Here is a 12,596-nt window from a genome sequence, read left to right as displayed (position 1 = left end):
TTTTTGGGTTGTAGGGTTGGCTGGCAATTCCAGATGCCAGGAGGTTACAACTTTGTCCCTTTGAAAATGGCAAGTATATTTTGATTACTCTTTATCTGAGTGTTTTTTGTCACCATTTGAAATTCATCTAAGGTGAAAACCATACATTGCAAAACTGCAAGAAGATTGTCATACTGGCTTGTTATATTGTGGTAGATAAAATAACTTATTTTCTGGTCTTAAGATTAAAGTGTCTTTCCCTGATTACGTTTTTTTTTACATTTTGAATAACATTTCCACTTTTTTGGTGCACAGATACGAAGGCATTATGGGATAATATTGTTTATAATCCAGTGACACAAACCCTAGCTTGGGAACCAGCCTGCCCTGTGCTTGTCATTGTTAACCTGTGCAGATTAATGAAGTCTAACGACCACTGTGAAGATATACAAGATTCTTCCAAACGTTTTCCCGAGAAGGTAAGAGCTATACAGCTCTTCATTCAACTAGTGAGATTGGCCATGACCAGAACAGTACATAATGTGAAGCTAGACTTTGGAATAAGAGCAGTTGCAAATTCCTCTTTTCTTCTCTGATACTTTAAACTATTCATAATCACAGTCTGTTCTTGTACACTAACCACATAATTTATTCAGAAAGTTCAATACTGGTTGACTCACTATTAAGAAATAAAACATGGACATGACTGTGAAGCTAGTAATGTTTACTAAATTCTTTGGGGTCGATAGATTCTGCTTTTCATTTATAGTAAAGGCATGATTCATCTGCTCTGACTTTGCTGTCTAAAAATTATGTGTTCGAGTCTAAACTATTCATCTCAGATTCCCTTTAACGTAAGGAAATGAAGCAGACACATTCAGAGGACAACTCTTTTCATCTGACAATTGGTATTTAAGAAAGGTTGGAGGGAGATGTCTCTGATGTTTTGCTTCACTACGACAAGAGTCTATTATGACTGGATATCATAACATCACAATCTGGATATTTAACTTTAGGTATCTAAAACGGAAGTCAGATAAATCTAAATCTCTTTAGATCTTACTGGAGATGTAAAAGTACCTAGATGGTAGTTTTATACTCCATTATGTTCTCTTTGAAGTGCCTGCCTCAAGCTGGATTCAATGCCTTGAATTTGTGGGTGTTGAAATACTGTGTTCCTCAGTTCTTTCAGCGCTTATATTCCTAATCCGAAAAGGATTATTAATGCATGTATCTTGAACTGCTACATACTTCAGTCTGAAGTATCCTGGGACTGAATGCATTCAATTTATGAAATTGCGTAGAATTTGAGCTTACGTTTTGAAAAGTAAATTTCAGACTTTATTGTGGAGAGTAGCCAGTAAAATCCATGTAACATCTCAAAAGGTAAATGAAATCATATACAGATTCTTTGTTTTTGAAACATTATGAGTCTTATTCTCATCTATGATTAATTCATCTATGATTCATCTATTAATTCATCTATGATTAAATGATGGCAAGGGGTAGAAGGTTGGAATGTTTTTTTATTTAGGAACTCCTGGTCAAATGTTTAGTGATTGTTCAGATTTACCATTTTATGTGCTTCAACAAAGATTTGATCTTGCAAAAACACATAAGCTTAATTTTAAATATGTGAGCAGACCTGGTGAGATTCATCATCTGCTGACAACAAGCACAACTCGTTGCTTGCAGGAAAGAAAAAAAAAACAAAAGAAAAAAAGAAAGGAATCCTAAAATGAGGTTTGTCTAGTAATGTTCATATCTATTACCCAAAACATTGTCCAAGGTTGTTTTATTACAGACAATGAGTATTTTCCTGTACTTACTCACTGCTTTTAATGGCTGAATTCATGAATGGGATGACTTTTTTCTTTTTTCCCCCCCAATTTAATCGTGAAAGGTATTGAATTTTGACCATTTCTTTGAAGAACATCTTTACAGTGTGCTGGAGAGATTATTCAGATAATGCCAGCTTTCCCAGTAAGCACATACAATGCCACACACTCTAGTGCTATGTACATGCACTGACAGGCCCAGATGGTATGCAACTCTTCTCTTTAATTAGGCTGTGTCTTTCTTTGTCAAAGACTATGATGTCCCCATTTCTGAATGGATAGTTCCCATGGCATTGTTTTCTGCAACCCTACTGTAGATATGCTTAAGGATATTCACTGTGTGGTTATCAAAAAAGGTACAAGAATGAGGTGTTACTTTAGTCATGATAGTATGTTTTGTGCATTGGATCCACCGTGCTCAGCTGCTTGAGCAATGGCATTTGTCTTTGTAAGAATACTTACATGGGTAGCAGTTGCTTATATGAGATGAGGCTTCTTATAATGAACTCCATGGGAATGTGAACTGCTGTTAATCAAGAAAGAAAAATTTTGTAGATCACTTAAGTGGGTTTCTGAAGTTCATTCTATGTTTAAGTCTTTTCTTGAATAGGGATACTGAAAACTGAGAATTAACTGAAGGTAAAAGTGTTAATCCAACAATACTCTGGAGTGAATGTTTAAATATTCTGCAACATTATTGATGAATAAGGGACTGGAAGAAGACTACTGTGTAATCAGAATTCTGTACACAAATCATGACAAAATAAATTAATTAAACTCTAATGGGTTAGACTGACTATAAAAATGCTACATGTTACAGATAAATATAAGCAAATTATTCAGGAATCCAAAATAGTAGTTGCTTCTATTTTTAATATTTCATGCCGGTAAGTAAACCAAGTCTTTTCTCTGTTATCAAATCAGGAACATCTGGAGTAATTAATTTTCTGAAACTAGTCAATGAAACCAGCTAATGCTGAGTACTCTCTTTTCAAGCAGGTTAAGTATTCTCGTGTGGACACTCACCCAAGACTTTGCATGAAGGTAAAGTAGTTTCTTTGTGAAAAACCTCTTTCCTGTCCTCTTTCTGAATTGCTATTATTATTCAGGATTAATGTTTTTTTTTTTTTTTTTTCATAGCTCTGATGAATAGGAAGTAGAAACAAAGGAAATGTGAAAGATTAAATTAAAAGGAGGTTCTTTGGAAGAGCAGCAGCAATGATCTGACAAATGTCAGATTGTGCCCAGATTTGTCGACTTTAGAAAAGCAGCGAAAATGTTTTAGGTCATACATGCAAACTCTGAAGCATACATTAAAATTAAAGTGGAAAATTTTCCATATTAAATGTTTGATAATAAAAGTGATTGAAATGCTACATTTACTGGAGTACTGTTTATTATTGGTGAGGAAAAAGTGCCATGTAAGATTAATGTTGGCAGATTGTTATTTCATTGTAGACTACTTTTAAGTCAAGGGAAATACATGTTTCTGTAAAATTGAGCACGTGGGGACCTAATTTAAATAAAATGTTAGAAGATACCATTGAGCAGAAAAGCTGTGAATTCATCTTCCTTTTCTGCAGTGATCATGCGTACTTGAATCTGTACCCACAGACTGTAATTAAAAAACATCAGTTTTCCTAACTGATTTCTCCTGTTTCAGTTTACAACCAAGCAAGGCTCTTGGGTTAAATGTCCATTTGCTCATGGAGAATTTCCAGGTAAACATATATTTTTAAAATTACATAATATTAAATTGTGAATTGCTTTCTGCAGTAAGCAAGTTTTCTCTTTCCTAATGTATTCACATCACTGTAGCCTGTAAATTATAGCAAAGAGATTTGACATTTTGTTACTTCTACGTATAAACTTCCCAGTAGGTCCAGTGCTGATCAGTATGAAAAAGTAATTATTTTCCCCTATTGTCAGCTTGGAAGATGAGAACAGCTGCAGTTGCAGATCGAATACAAGTTTTCTTCACATCCCAAACCAAAGCACACTTCTCAGTGCTGGTGTGTAACAGGACACAGCTGGCCTCATGTGAATCTGTTGGGATGCGCCATTCAGTCTCTGTGGTTTGTATACATTATTTCTTCAAATTCTGTAATACTTTTCAGCAAATCTAACTGCATTTGTTTATTATTTCATTTATTGCTATGCAGCTTGAAAGTGTTAATAAGCACATGCATGTACTTATTAGAACAATTACTGGAACATTTTTAAAGCATGAAGTTCTAATCCTGATCTCACTCTGATGGAAGATATAAGTAAGGAGGCTGAGGCCAAACGAGTCATGTCAAAGAAAGTAACTACTACTGAGCGGAACCTTAATATTCATTAACATCATTTTTGTGGTACAGTATTTGTATTATGAATATAGCAAATGTAACTGTTAGCTTTTCATATACGGGTCACTGATGTAGCTGACCTCACAAGTCTCACATCATTAAATTTAAGCCTTGAGGCACAATTCCACAGAGGTCTTGAGCTACTCTAAATCTCATGACTGCCAAAAGAAACCCACTTCAACACACAAAAGAAAGGAAAGTTTTCAGACAATTTAACTTTTTCAGACAGCTGACTGGGACTGCACAACAACTTCTGACTGCACAACTGCTTCTTCTAGCAAAAAGAAGGGAGAGAGGAAAAAGATTGTGGGAGGGCAAGGCTGCTTTTTCAGTCCTTTGATCCTTTCAGCATGCAGCATGCACACAGCAGGAGGTCGTTGACAAGAAGGAAACTTCTGAAGCAAGCAGTTGCCTTCTTAAAGGGATGGACACTGAAAGCTGAATTTATTTTCTAACGAATCCGTTTAGATTTTTTATTACATCCCTTGTTCTGAGTGTAGCAGAGCAGCTGTTCCAAGCTGAGTTTTCCGACTCTGGGTTTTGTTACACAAGTTGAAGCTGAGTTTAAGAGGAACATGGTATCTCCTCCAAGAGATCTGAGAAGTGAGAGCACAAGTCTATCAAAAGTCACAGACTCACAGACTCACAGAATGTCAGGGATTGAAAGGGACCTCAACAGATTGTCTAGTCCAATCCCCCTGCTGAAGCGGGAGCACCTAGATTAGGTCACCAAGGAATGCATCCAGGCAGGTTTTGTTTTAAATGTCTCCAGAGAGGGAGACCCCACAACCTCCCTAGGCATCCTGTTCCAGTGTTCTATTGCCCTCACTGTGAGGAAAATTTTTCTCATATTTATGTGGAACCTCCTATGTTCCATCTTGCACCCGTTGCCTTTTGTCCTGTCGTTGGATGTCACTGAGAAGAGTAAGAGAAGTCTGGGGTAGTCTGGATACTACTGGGAGAAGTATCTGCCCTTATGGGGCAAGATATCCAGAGAAATGCTGTACTACTGGCAGAGATGGAGACCAATATAGCAGTGGTTGACAAACTATATGTTCACTGAACACTTATCAGTGTAACTACCCTTCAATTGGCTTATTTCAAATAAAATCTGTGTAATTTAGACTTTGGGTTTTAAATGCTCACTGTGTGAATTGCAAAGTGAGAAGGCTAATGGTACAACACTGATAAGACAGAGCCAGGTGTTGTGCAGTGTCTTTCATGAAGGTCACTGGTATGTTTAGAAAAGCTTTTTTCCTTCCTTCTGGTGCAAAACAGTGATTTCCTTTGTGTACTGTGACACAGTGGGAGCCCACATAAGTTACACGCAGTTCCCGTCTCACCACTGTGAGCAATATACACAAAATTTTCATAATGACTTAGCTCTGTGTTCCCAGAAGCTGATGTTCTTTCTAGTAATCCCAGTTTCGTTGTGCTTGAGTAAGAACACATTCACCTAATTTACCCGAAATTATTTTAGGAGTTTGCCACACTAAAGAAAACTGTGTGGGATGCAAAGCTATTAGTGGACTAACTAAAATTATTTTGAGGACAAACTATAAACAATCAAATGTTAAGTGTCAGAACAGTCATTTAGGACACTTCTACCCTAAGGCTGAGCTTGTTCTTGGCATACAATATGATGGGAAACCCACAAGAGCTGCAAAGAAAGGGTCATTCCTTCAACTCATGTACACCAGGGAAAAGAAGTGAAGATGCTCAGTGCTAGCATGGTGTCAGCAGCCTTGGTGGGAGGGTGTCCTCCTTCATGGTACTTCACAAATACAGGAATATTGGCCTTCCTCCTATGCTGTCCAAACTGTGCTTGGCAAAACTACATTAGCTTCTTATGGTCATTGAGAGCCAGGGATATCTCTGAAAATATGTAACCTTCCATGATAAATGTGTACTTTCATATTATTTACTTTATATGTATTAATTTTCCAACACAGTAAAGCATGCAGTGCTATTGGCAAAGGAAGAAAAGAGCTGGAAAGACAATATATTTTCATTGTTCCAGGATATGGAAAATAATAGTTTCCTTCCTTCCTTCCTTCCTTCCTTCCTTCCTTCCTTCCTTCCTTCCTTCCTTCCTTCCTTCCTTCCTTCCTTCCTTCCTTCCTTCCTTCCTTCCTTCCTTCCTTCCTTCCTTCCTTCCTTCCTTCCTTCCTTCCTTCCTTCCTTCCTTCCTTCCTTCCTTCCTCCCTTCCTCCGTTCTTTCCTTTTCTTCCTTTCTTTCTCTCTCTTTCTCTTTTTTTTTTTCCCCCATAAGGGAGATTCTGTGTCAATCATGATGTCACGGGAAATGTGTGGGTCAACAATTTGCATTCAGGTACGTGTATTGATTTTGCCAGGTACTGTGTACAAAATAAACAAGTCACAAAAAAGAAAGAAAAAAAAAAAAAAAAAAAAGAAGGAAACCAGCAGGCACCCTCGCAGCTTCCTCCTCCTAGCCAGATCTGATTGCTCTGCCAATGGAGTTGGCAAAGAGCATTATTTATAGCTTGAAGTGCTGCCACCACCTCTTGTTGAGATGATATTAATTAACAGAGAAGTTGCTGTCAGCGATCCTGCTGCTTTGTAAGTGGCAGATAAAGGGATATAAACAGGAAATTTTTAATCCTGTCTCTGTATGTTCCTTTGTTTCTAATAAAATGTTAGTTAAGAGATCCAAGTAAATCACAGATGAATCTTTGAAACCTTGACATTAGCTGAAAAAGGTTAGGCATAGAGCTAACAGCACAATAAGTACATAATATGCTAGAATTAGAGCTCCTGAAAGCACAGCAGAACCAAATTACTGACTGCTTTGCACACTAATTCTGTAGCTGAACTTCATTAAGAAAACATTAATAGAAAATGAATACAAAGGTGATTGGTTTTCTCCTCTCTGGAGTTAAAAGTCCTTAACTTGGTGTTTCTTGAGTCTCTTGATTTTTTGAGTTGATTTTTTCCTGCATAAATTGTCTGTTATGTAAATAAGATAACATCTGTCAGAATGTAACTCTTCAAACAAGAAAAAAGTGATTGATTTTTACATTTATAAACCTAAAAATGATAGTGACTCACTGGACTGAAGTCTCCATGTATATTTCTTTAAAAATAGAATAAAAATGTACTCAGTCAAGTAGACTAATAAAGCAGTATTTTATTATTGATGTCAACAGAATTGTTCAGTAACAGTACTGCTGAAAGGGAAATAAGAATCAGTTCTTTCTTTTACAAGGGCTGGAGGACAGATGTAGATTATTCAGTTCCACTGCAGACCTGTGATATCCACTGTGGTAAGTACTTATGGTGGCAAAATTAAAAACATGTCTTGATTGAATGGAAGAGAGCATCTCAGGTGAAGGGTGCTTTCACTGGGAAATGAAGATGGGATTCATCTGACTGAAAGTAGATGTCTACTTGTGAGCTAGATATGCTCAGCTTCCCTTATAGACAATGGACTCCTACCTGAATCACCTTTTAATTAGCCACTGTAAGGGCAACTTGTGTGGCTGTCTGTTTTCTCTGTTCCTTGGGTGAATTTACCAGCCTGTGCCAAGTGCCGCATACCACACCTACATTTGCTTTGCCCTCGGTAGATGAAGTAGATAGTTTAAAACAATCCTTGGCAAGTAGGCACACACTTCTGTTATTGTAGTGATTGCAGCATAGCCCTACTGTTAATTCTCCACCTCTGCAAATGGAACAGCAGGAGTTTCCTCCACTGAAAAAGTACTGTGAGGATAGTATTATGAGTTCAAGTGCACTCACATATGCTCATGAAGTCAGAATATTATGAAATCTCCAACCCCTGATGATAAGGCACTCTAAAATCTAATGAAACTGAAGTAAATAAGCCTCTAGCGTTTACGGTGAAGAACACAGGGTTAGATTTAGCAGAACTAAAAAGTCTGAAAAGGAGTCAAGCTGAGAGAAAGCTCAATCTGAGCTCTGCAAGAAAAAAATCCTTCCCAAACCCACACAAACACTGCCCCTCCCAGTTCATTGTAAACATAGCAATTCCTGTGAAAGATTTGCTGTGTGTACAGTTAACTGTAGCTTCAGATTTGGAAGCCTCATACTTGACACTTGAATTTGCAATCCAACTGCAGTTCTCTGTGCAAGCACTGACATAACGCTTGTTCAGTTTTCTTCTGTACTTAAAAACTCATGACAAGCCCACTCAAGGTGAATCAGTTAATTTCTGAATGTCGTGATTCATGCAAACTGGATGCATTCTCCTTATTCATAGTTTCCGTTTAACAAATGTGAATGATATGAAAAAAGCATCAAAAATAACAATAGGTTCCAGGGATGACATTCTGGGAATTTCCCTCTGCCTTCTAATAGGAGAGAATGGATCCATGTATTAAATGAAAATTGTAGAACACGGAAAACTGTCAAATATCAAATAATTGAGAAACAAACTCATGAAAGTATAGTGAAAATATCTACTGTATACATCTATGTGAAATAGAAATTTACATCATTACTACATTTTATTAAAGATTCCATGCAGTGTCAGTGTGCCCAAAAGAGCAGTGATGTTATTGACATGCATTTTATTTCTCAAACGCAAAACCCAAAGGCAAAACTTGCTTCCCTTTTCAGTTTTATTACTCCTTTGCCCACTTCTCTGGATTTCATTAGAAGCAAAATACTCTAAAACATTATTTCACCTATTTAAGAAGAAACATATCTATTCCAAATGAAAAAATAACTGGAATCAGTTATATGAAAAAAAGATATGAACTGTACTGAAAATAAAATGACACTTTACGTTTTAATTTGTTTCCTCAGGTTTTCGTGGACAGACATATGGTAATGAAAACCCCGCAAAGGCCTTGACACACAGGTATTCAGCCATTCTCTTCAATGCATTGTTAAAAAAATTTAAGAGTTGGCACAGTTGTTAATTCTGAAAACATCATTACTGTCTCTAAGGAACGGAAGCAATATAAGAGTGATTTTTTTTGCTTGCTTGCAGGAATATCAGGTTCCTATCTCTCCCCTTCCTTGTCCCCACTGTTGGCACCTCTTACTCCTTTGTTCTTGCTCTCATGCAGTCTGGCCTGAGAGGTAGCTGCTAAACAGACAAAATGACAAAATGTGATAAATGACCAATGGAAGTGAGAAATTTGTAAAAACAACTATTCAGCCTTCAAGAGCCCTGGAACAATCAGATTTACTGAGAATGGCTTTTATATTATTAGCACCTGTCTCCTGCTTTTCTCCTGATATTTGCAGGGGGTTCACAATACGCTGTTCTCTCACTCTCTGCTGTATCTGCTCAACTGTTCCAGTCTTTCTTTTCTTTCCCACATCCGTTCCTAGGCTGTAAAGAAGTCAGTAATTAATGGAGTCAATGGATGTATGATTTGGTAAGACTCTGAGCTTCTCAAAAAAGCTCCTTCTTTAAGGATGTCCTTTTGGAGGCAGCCTGGAACAGTGGGACCAACCTAGAACACAAGAAAGAGTAGAGTTATTCCAAAAAGCTGTTGTTCAAAGATGTTTAAAATATGCAGCCTTGCCAAAGTTAGGCAAATCGTGTGGTTGAAAAGCTGCTGCCTTCTTTGATTTGAGGTTGTTTTTGCCTTTTGCCCTGCTAGATGGTACTACTGAGAACCAAGTATCTCGTTTTTGTGCATTTGTGCAAAATGACTGTGTGGTTTGGGCAGTCAAGTCCTCAAGCTATAGGTAAATCATTATATTTATCACTAACTCCAACTATGTAAGGATGCAGTGAACTCTTTCTCAGTGCAAAATAAATAAATAAATAAATATTTCCTTTTCTGTTTCTCCCCTAGAATGAAGAGTGTGCATTCCTTGCATTGAATTTAACAATACAGTTTCAACGTCCTTAGTGTCTTATCAACATCAAGTTGCATTTTGGTATAACTTGCAAGCTGGCATCTCACATCTTAATAAATTCTCCTTATTCTGTGCGATTATTCTCATGGGTGGAGAAGTTAGCAAGTTAGACCTACTTTAATGTCCAAAAGAAGCTGAATATCACAGTATTTCAAAACAAAGCACATCTTAGATCATGTAGTTAGACAATCAGGTTCACATTTTCCTTCTGAATTAGTATTTTATATATAATGTGCTTTAAATGAATAATTTCACAGTACCTATAGAACAAGAATTTCAGATGTTCTTATTTGCAACTTTCCTTTTTAAACCGTAAGAAAACATTTTTGGGAAATGAAGAAAGGAAGTTTTCTCATCTTTTTACAATATCCTTCTTTGTTTTCTGATGCCATTCTGATGACCTCATTGTGACAGACCATATTCCTTAAATATATCTAATAACTGATCTCTGTGTTTACATTTGCATTTGACTTGGAGATAACTCCTGTTTATCGGAGGAGGTCTTCAGTTTGATAGTTACTTAAAACCATCACATGAAAATCCAGCCTAGAAGAAAACAGTTAGGTGGAAATAACTGAAGTATTTTTTTTTTCCATTATATCAGTATTTACACATAACATTTGAGAATAATATTACAGTTTGTACTGATTATCAAACATTTGGCCTTCATTTCAAGGACCGCTCCTGTCAAACATCCTTATTTCCTGTTGTGTAAAAAGGAAATAAAGTCACTTAAAAGATTATTAATAACTTGCTGAATCCTGAAACCATGTAGAATTGCTCATGTGAGATCAAAAAGATGGGAGGGGAGTGAGGGTGTGGAACAAGAAGTTGATCAATAAAAAACATTTTTCCATCTGAATGTGTTTTTTGTTTCGTGATTTTCAGAGAAGAATTTACAGAGTACAAATATGGCATAAGAGTCATATCTGCTATACTGAAAGTTTCTGATGGCTCTCAAGGGGACACACACTAACTGGCTCCTCTGATATTAAAACTTCACTGTGTAGAGCACAGATTTTCACGGAGTTATCTTGATCAATCTATGCCCATGACAGGGGGGCAGTAGGCCCCTGGGTCCCCTGGCCCCCAAAAATGGGAAGGGAAAAAGGGAAAGGGTAGGGAGATGGGAGCTGGGCTCAAAGACAGAACAGCAGCAATGATCTATGGAGGAAAACTAAATTTTACTAACTATGATAATGGAATGCAAGATAACACAATATAGTACAATCTAATTGAAATTGAGGCTAATAAATCAAATAAAATAAGAGAGAGAGTTTCCGAAACCGAAAGGCCTACTTGAATGAAGGCACATGGCTTGGAAGCACACCCATCCATCTGCCAGCCAGTGAGAGTGAGTGAGCTCCTGTCTAAGAGCCAGATCCCGTGACTTCTGTGATGTATCTTCCTCTCTGACCATGAGGTCCTCTGGGATATGTAGTTCTTCTCTTTTGAGAAGCAGGCATCTGGTATCTTTAATTACCTGTGCTGTACACGATGTTATGATGTGGAATACCAATAGAAAAATTACAAAATCATGACTAGATATATTGCTATTCTGTGCAGTGCTACAGCTCCAAAAGCAGCCTTTGTGCAGCATTTATTTTTGATTTTGACTGTGAATTAGAAGCACCGATCTATTCAGACATCTGCTTTTCCCTTAATGCCCTCCAGTCTGCAGCCAGAAACAATGTGTTCAACTGAACATTAACATTACTCTTTAGTGGAAAAGCCTTTTCTGTAGGAAAGGTTGATTTGTACATTATACTACTTTTTATTGCAGCTAAGTCTGAAGAGGAACTTTTTGCCTCTGTTCTCAGACTGAAAACGAATTCAGATTATTATGGTGTAGTAGGATCTGAAAACCAAAGTGTAGCTAAGACAAAACACTACCTCCAATGACAAGTCATATAAGGTCCTGAAGCAACAGTATCTGCACTGGAGGTTGCTGGATGCTTTCAACTGCAAAATCCTATTTTGGCTGCACAAGTGCTAAAATTGTTGGGTAAATCTTTTCTTGGTGAAGGTAGCAGACATACCACTTAAATGAAATGTCTGAAGTTTAACTGTTCATTTAAAGGTAGTAATCTAGACTCCAGTGTGGCCACTGCAGTGACAAATACTTCTCAAGCGTATATGTTCTGACTAGACACTTATGTTAGAGGTAGCCTAGACAGCTCAGCCCAAATGCTTACCATTAAGACATTCTTGACTATAGCAGTCAAGAGTTATTGCAAATGATTCCTAATCGAATTTCTGTACTTTGTCTCAGATCTATCTGTTTGCATTTGTATAGCGTGAAAATTGATTCTGATTGACTCCTGAGCTGAACCTTAAGAATCCTCATTATAATACACCACTTCAGGTACCCCTTGTCTCTTCTTGCTCCATCTGAGACTAGCTCTTCCTGTTCCTTCAAACTGGAATGCCATAGAAGAGAGTTCCATGTGGTGCTTTTTCTTGAGAAGTTAGAGCTCTGTATTACTCAGCTACCAGATGCTAGGGTACTCGTGACAATATAGCCACGGATGTGTATTCTTTTTTCCATGAGGCATTTCAAACATTGGTAAGT

General features: G+C 37.3%; 1 protein-coding gene and 1 long non-coding RNA gene across 6 annotated transcripts in view; one reads left to right on the top strand and one right to left on the bottom strand.

Annotated features, from left to right (window-relative positions):
* The window catches only part of IL17REL (interleukin 17 receptor E like), a 42,283-nt gene extending 31,397 nt beyond the window's left edge, over positions 1–10,886 (top strand). For 2 of the 5 annotated variants that reach the window (XM_015273696.4, XM_040649651.2), the window contains exons 9-17: positions 15–69; positions 295–458; positions 2,814–2,861; positions 3,481–3,538; positions 3,747–3,892; positions 6,438–6,497; positions 7,392–7,449; positions 8,954–9,008; positions 9,961–10,886. In XM_015273696.4, the coding sequence (XP_015129182.2) occupies positions 15–69; positions 295–458; positions 2,814–2,861; positions 3,481–3,538; positions 3,747–3,892; positions 6,438–6,497; positions 7,392–7,449; positions 8,954–9,008; positions 9,961–9,988 (672 nt within the window). In that variant the 3' untranslated portion in view covers positions 9,989–10,886. The remainder of the gene's footprint in view (positions 1–14; positions 70–294; positions 459–2,813; positions 2,862–3,480; positions 3,539–3,746; positions 3,893–6,437; positions 6,498–7,391; positions 7,450–8,953; positions 9,009–9,960) is intronic. The other 3 variants (XM_015273739.4, XM_025153841.3, XM_001232492.7) reach the window with 3 other exon arrangements.
* LOC112533152 lies at positions 8,992–11,390 on the bottom strand. Its single transcript, XR_003076929.3, has 3 exons — positions 11,324–11,390; positions 9,370–9,612; positions 8,992–9,239 (listed from the first exon to the last, which is right to left on the bottom strand). It is a non-coding gene; the product is annotated as an uncharacterized LOC112533152 (long non-coding RNA).
* Positions 11,391–12,596: the final 1,206 nt, after the last annotated feature.

Source organism: Gallus gallus, chromosome 1, assembly GCF_016699485.2.
Source record: "Gallus gallus isolate bGalGal1 chromosome 1, bGalGal1.mat.broiler.GRCg7b, whole genome shotgun sequence".
NCBI lineage: Eukaryota > Metazoa > Chordata > Aves > Galliformes > Phasianidae > Gallus > Gallus gallus.
This window is presented reverse-complemented; position numbering and strand designations above follow the sequence as displayed.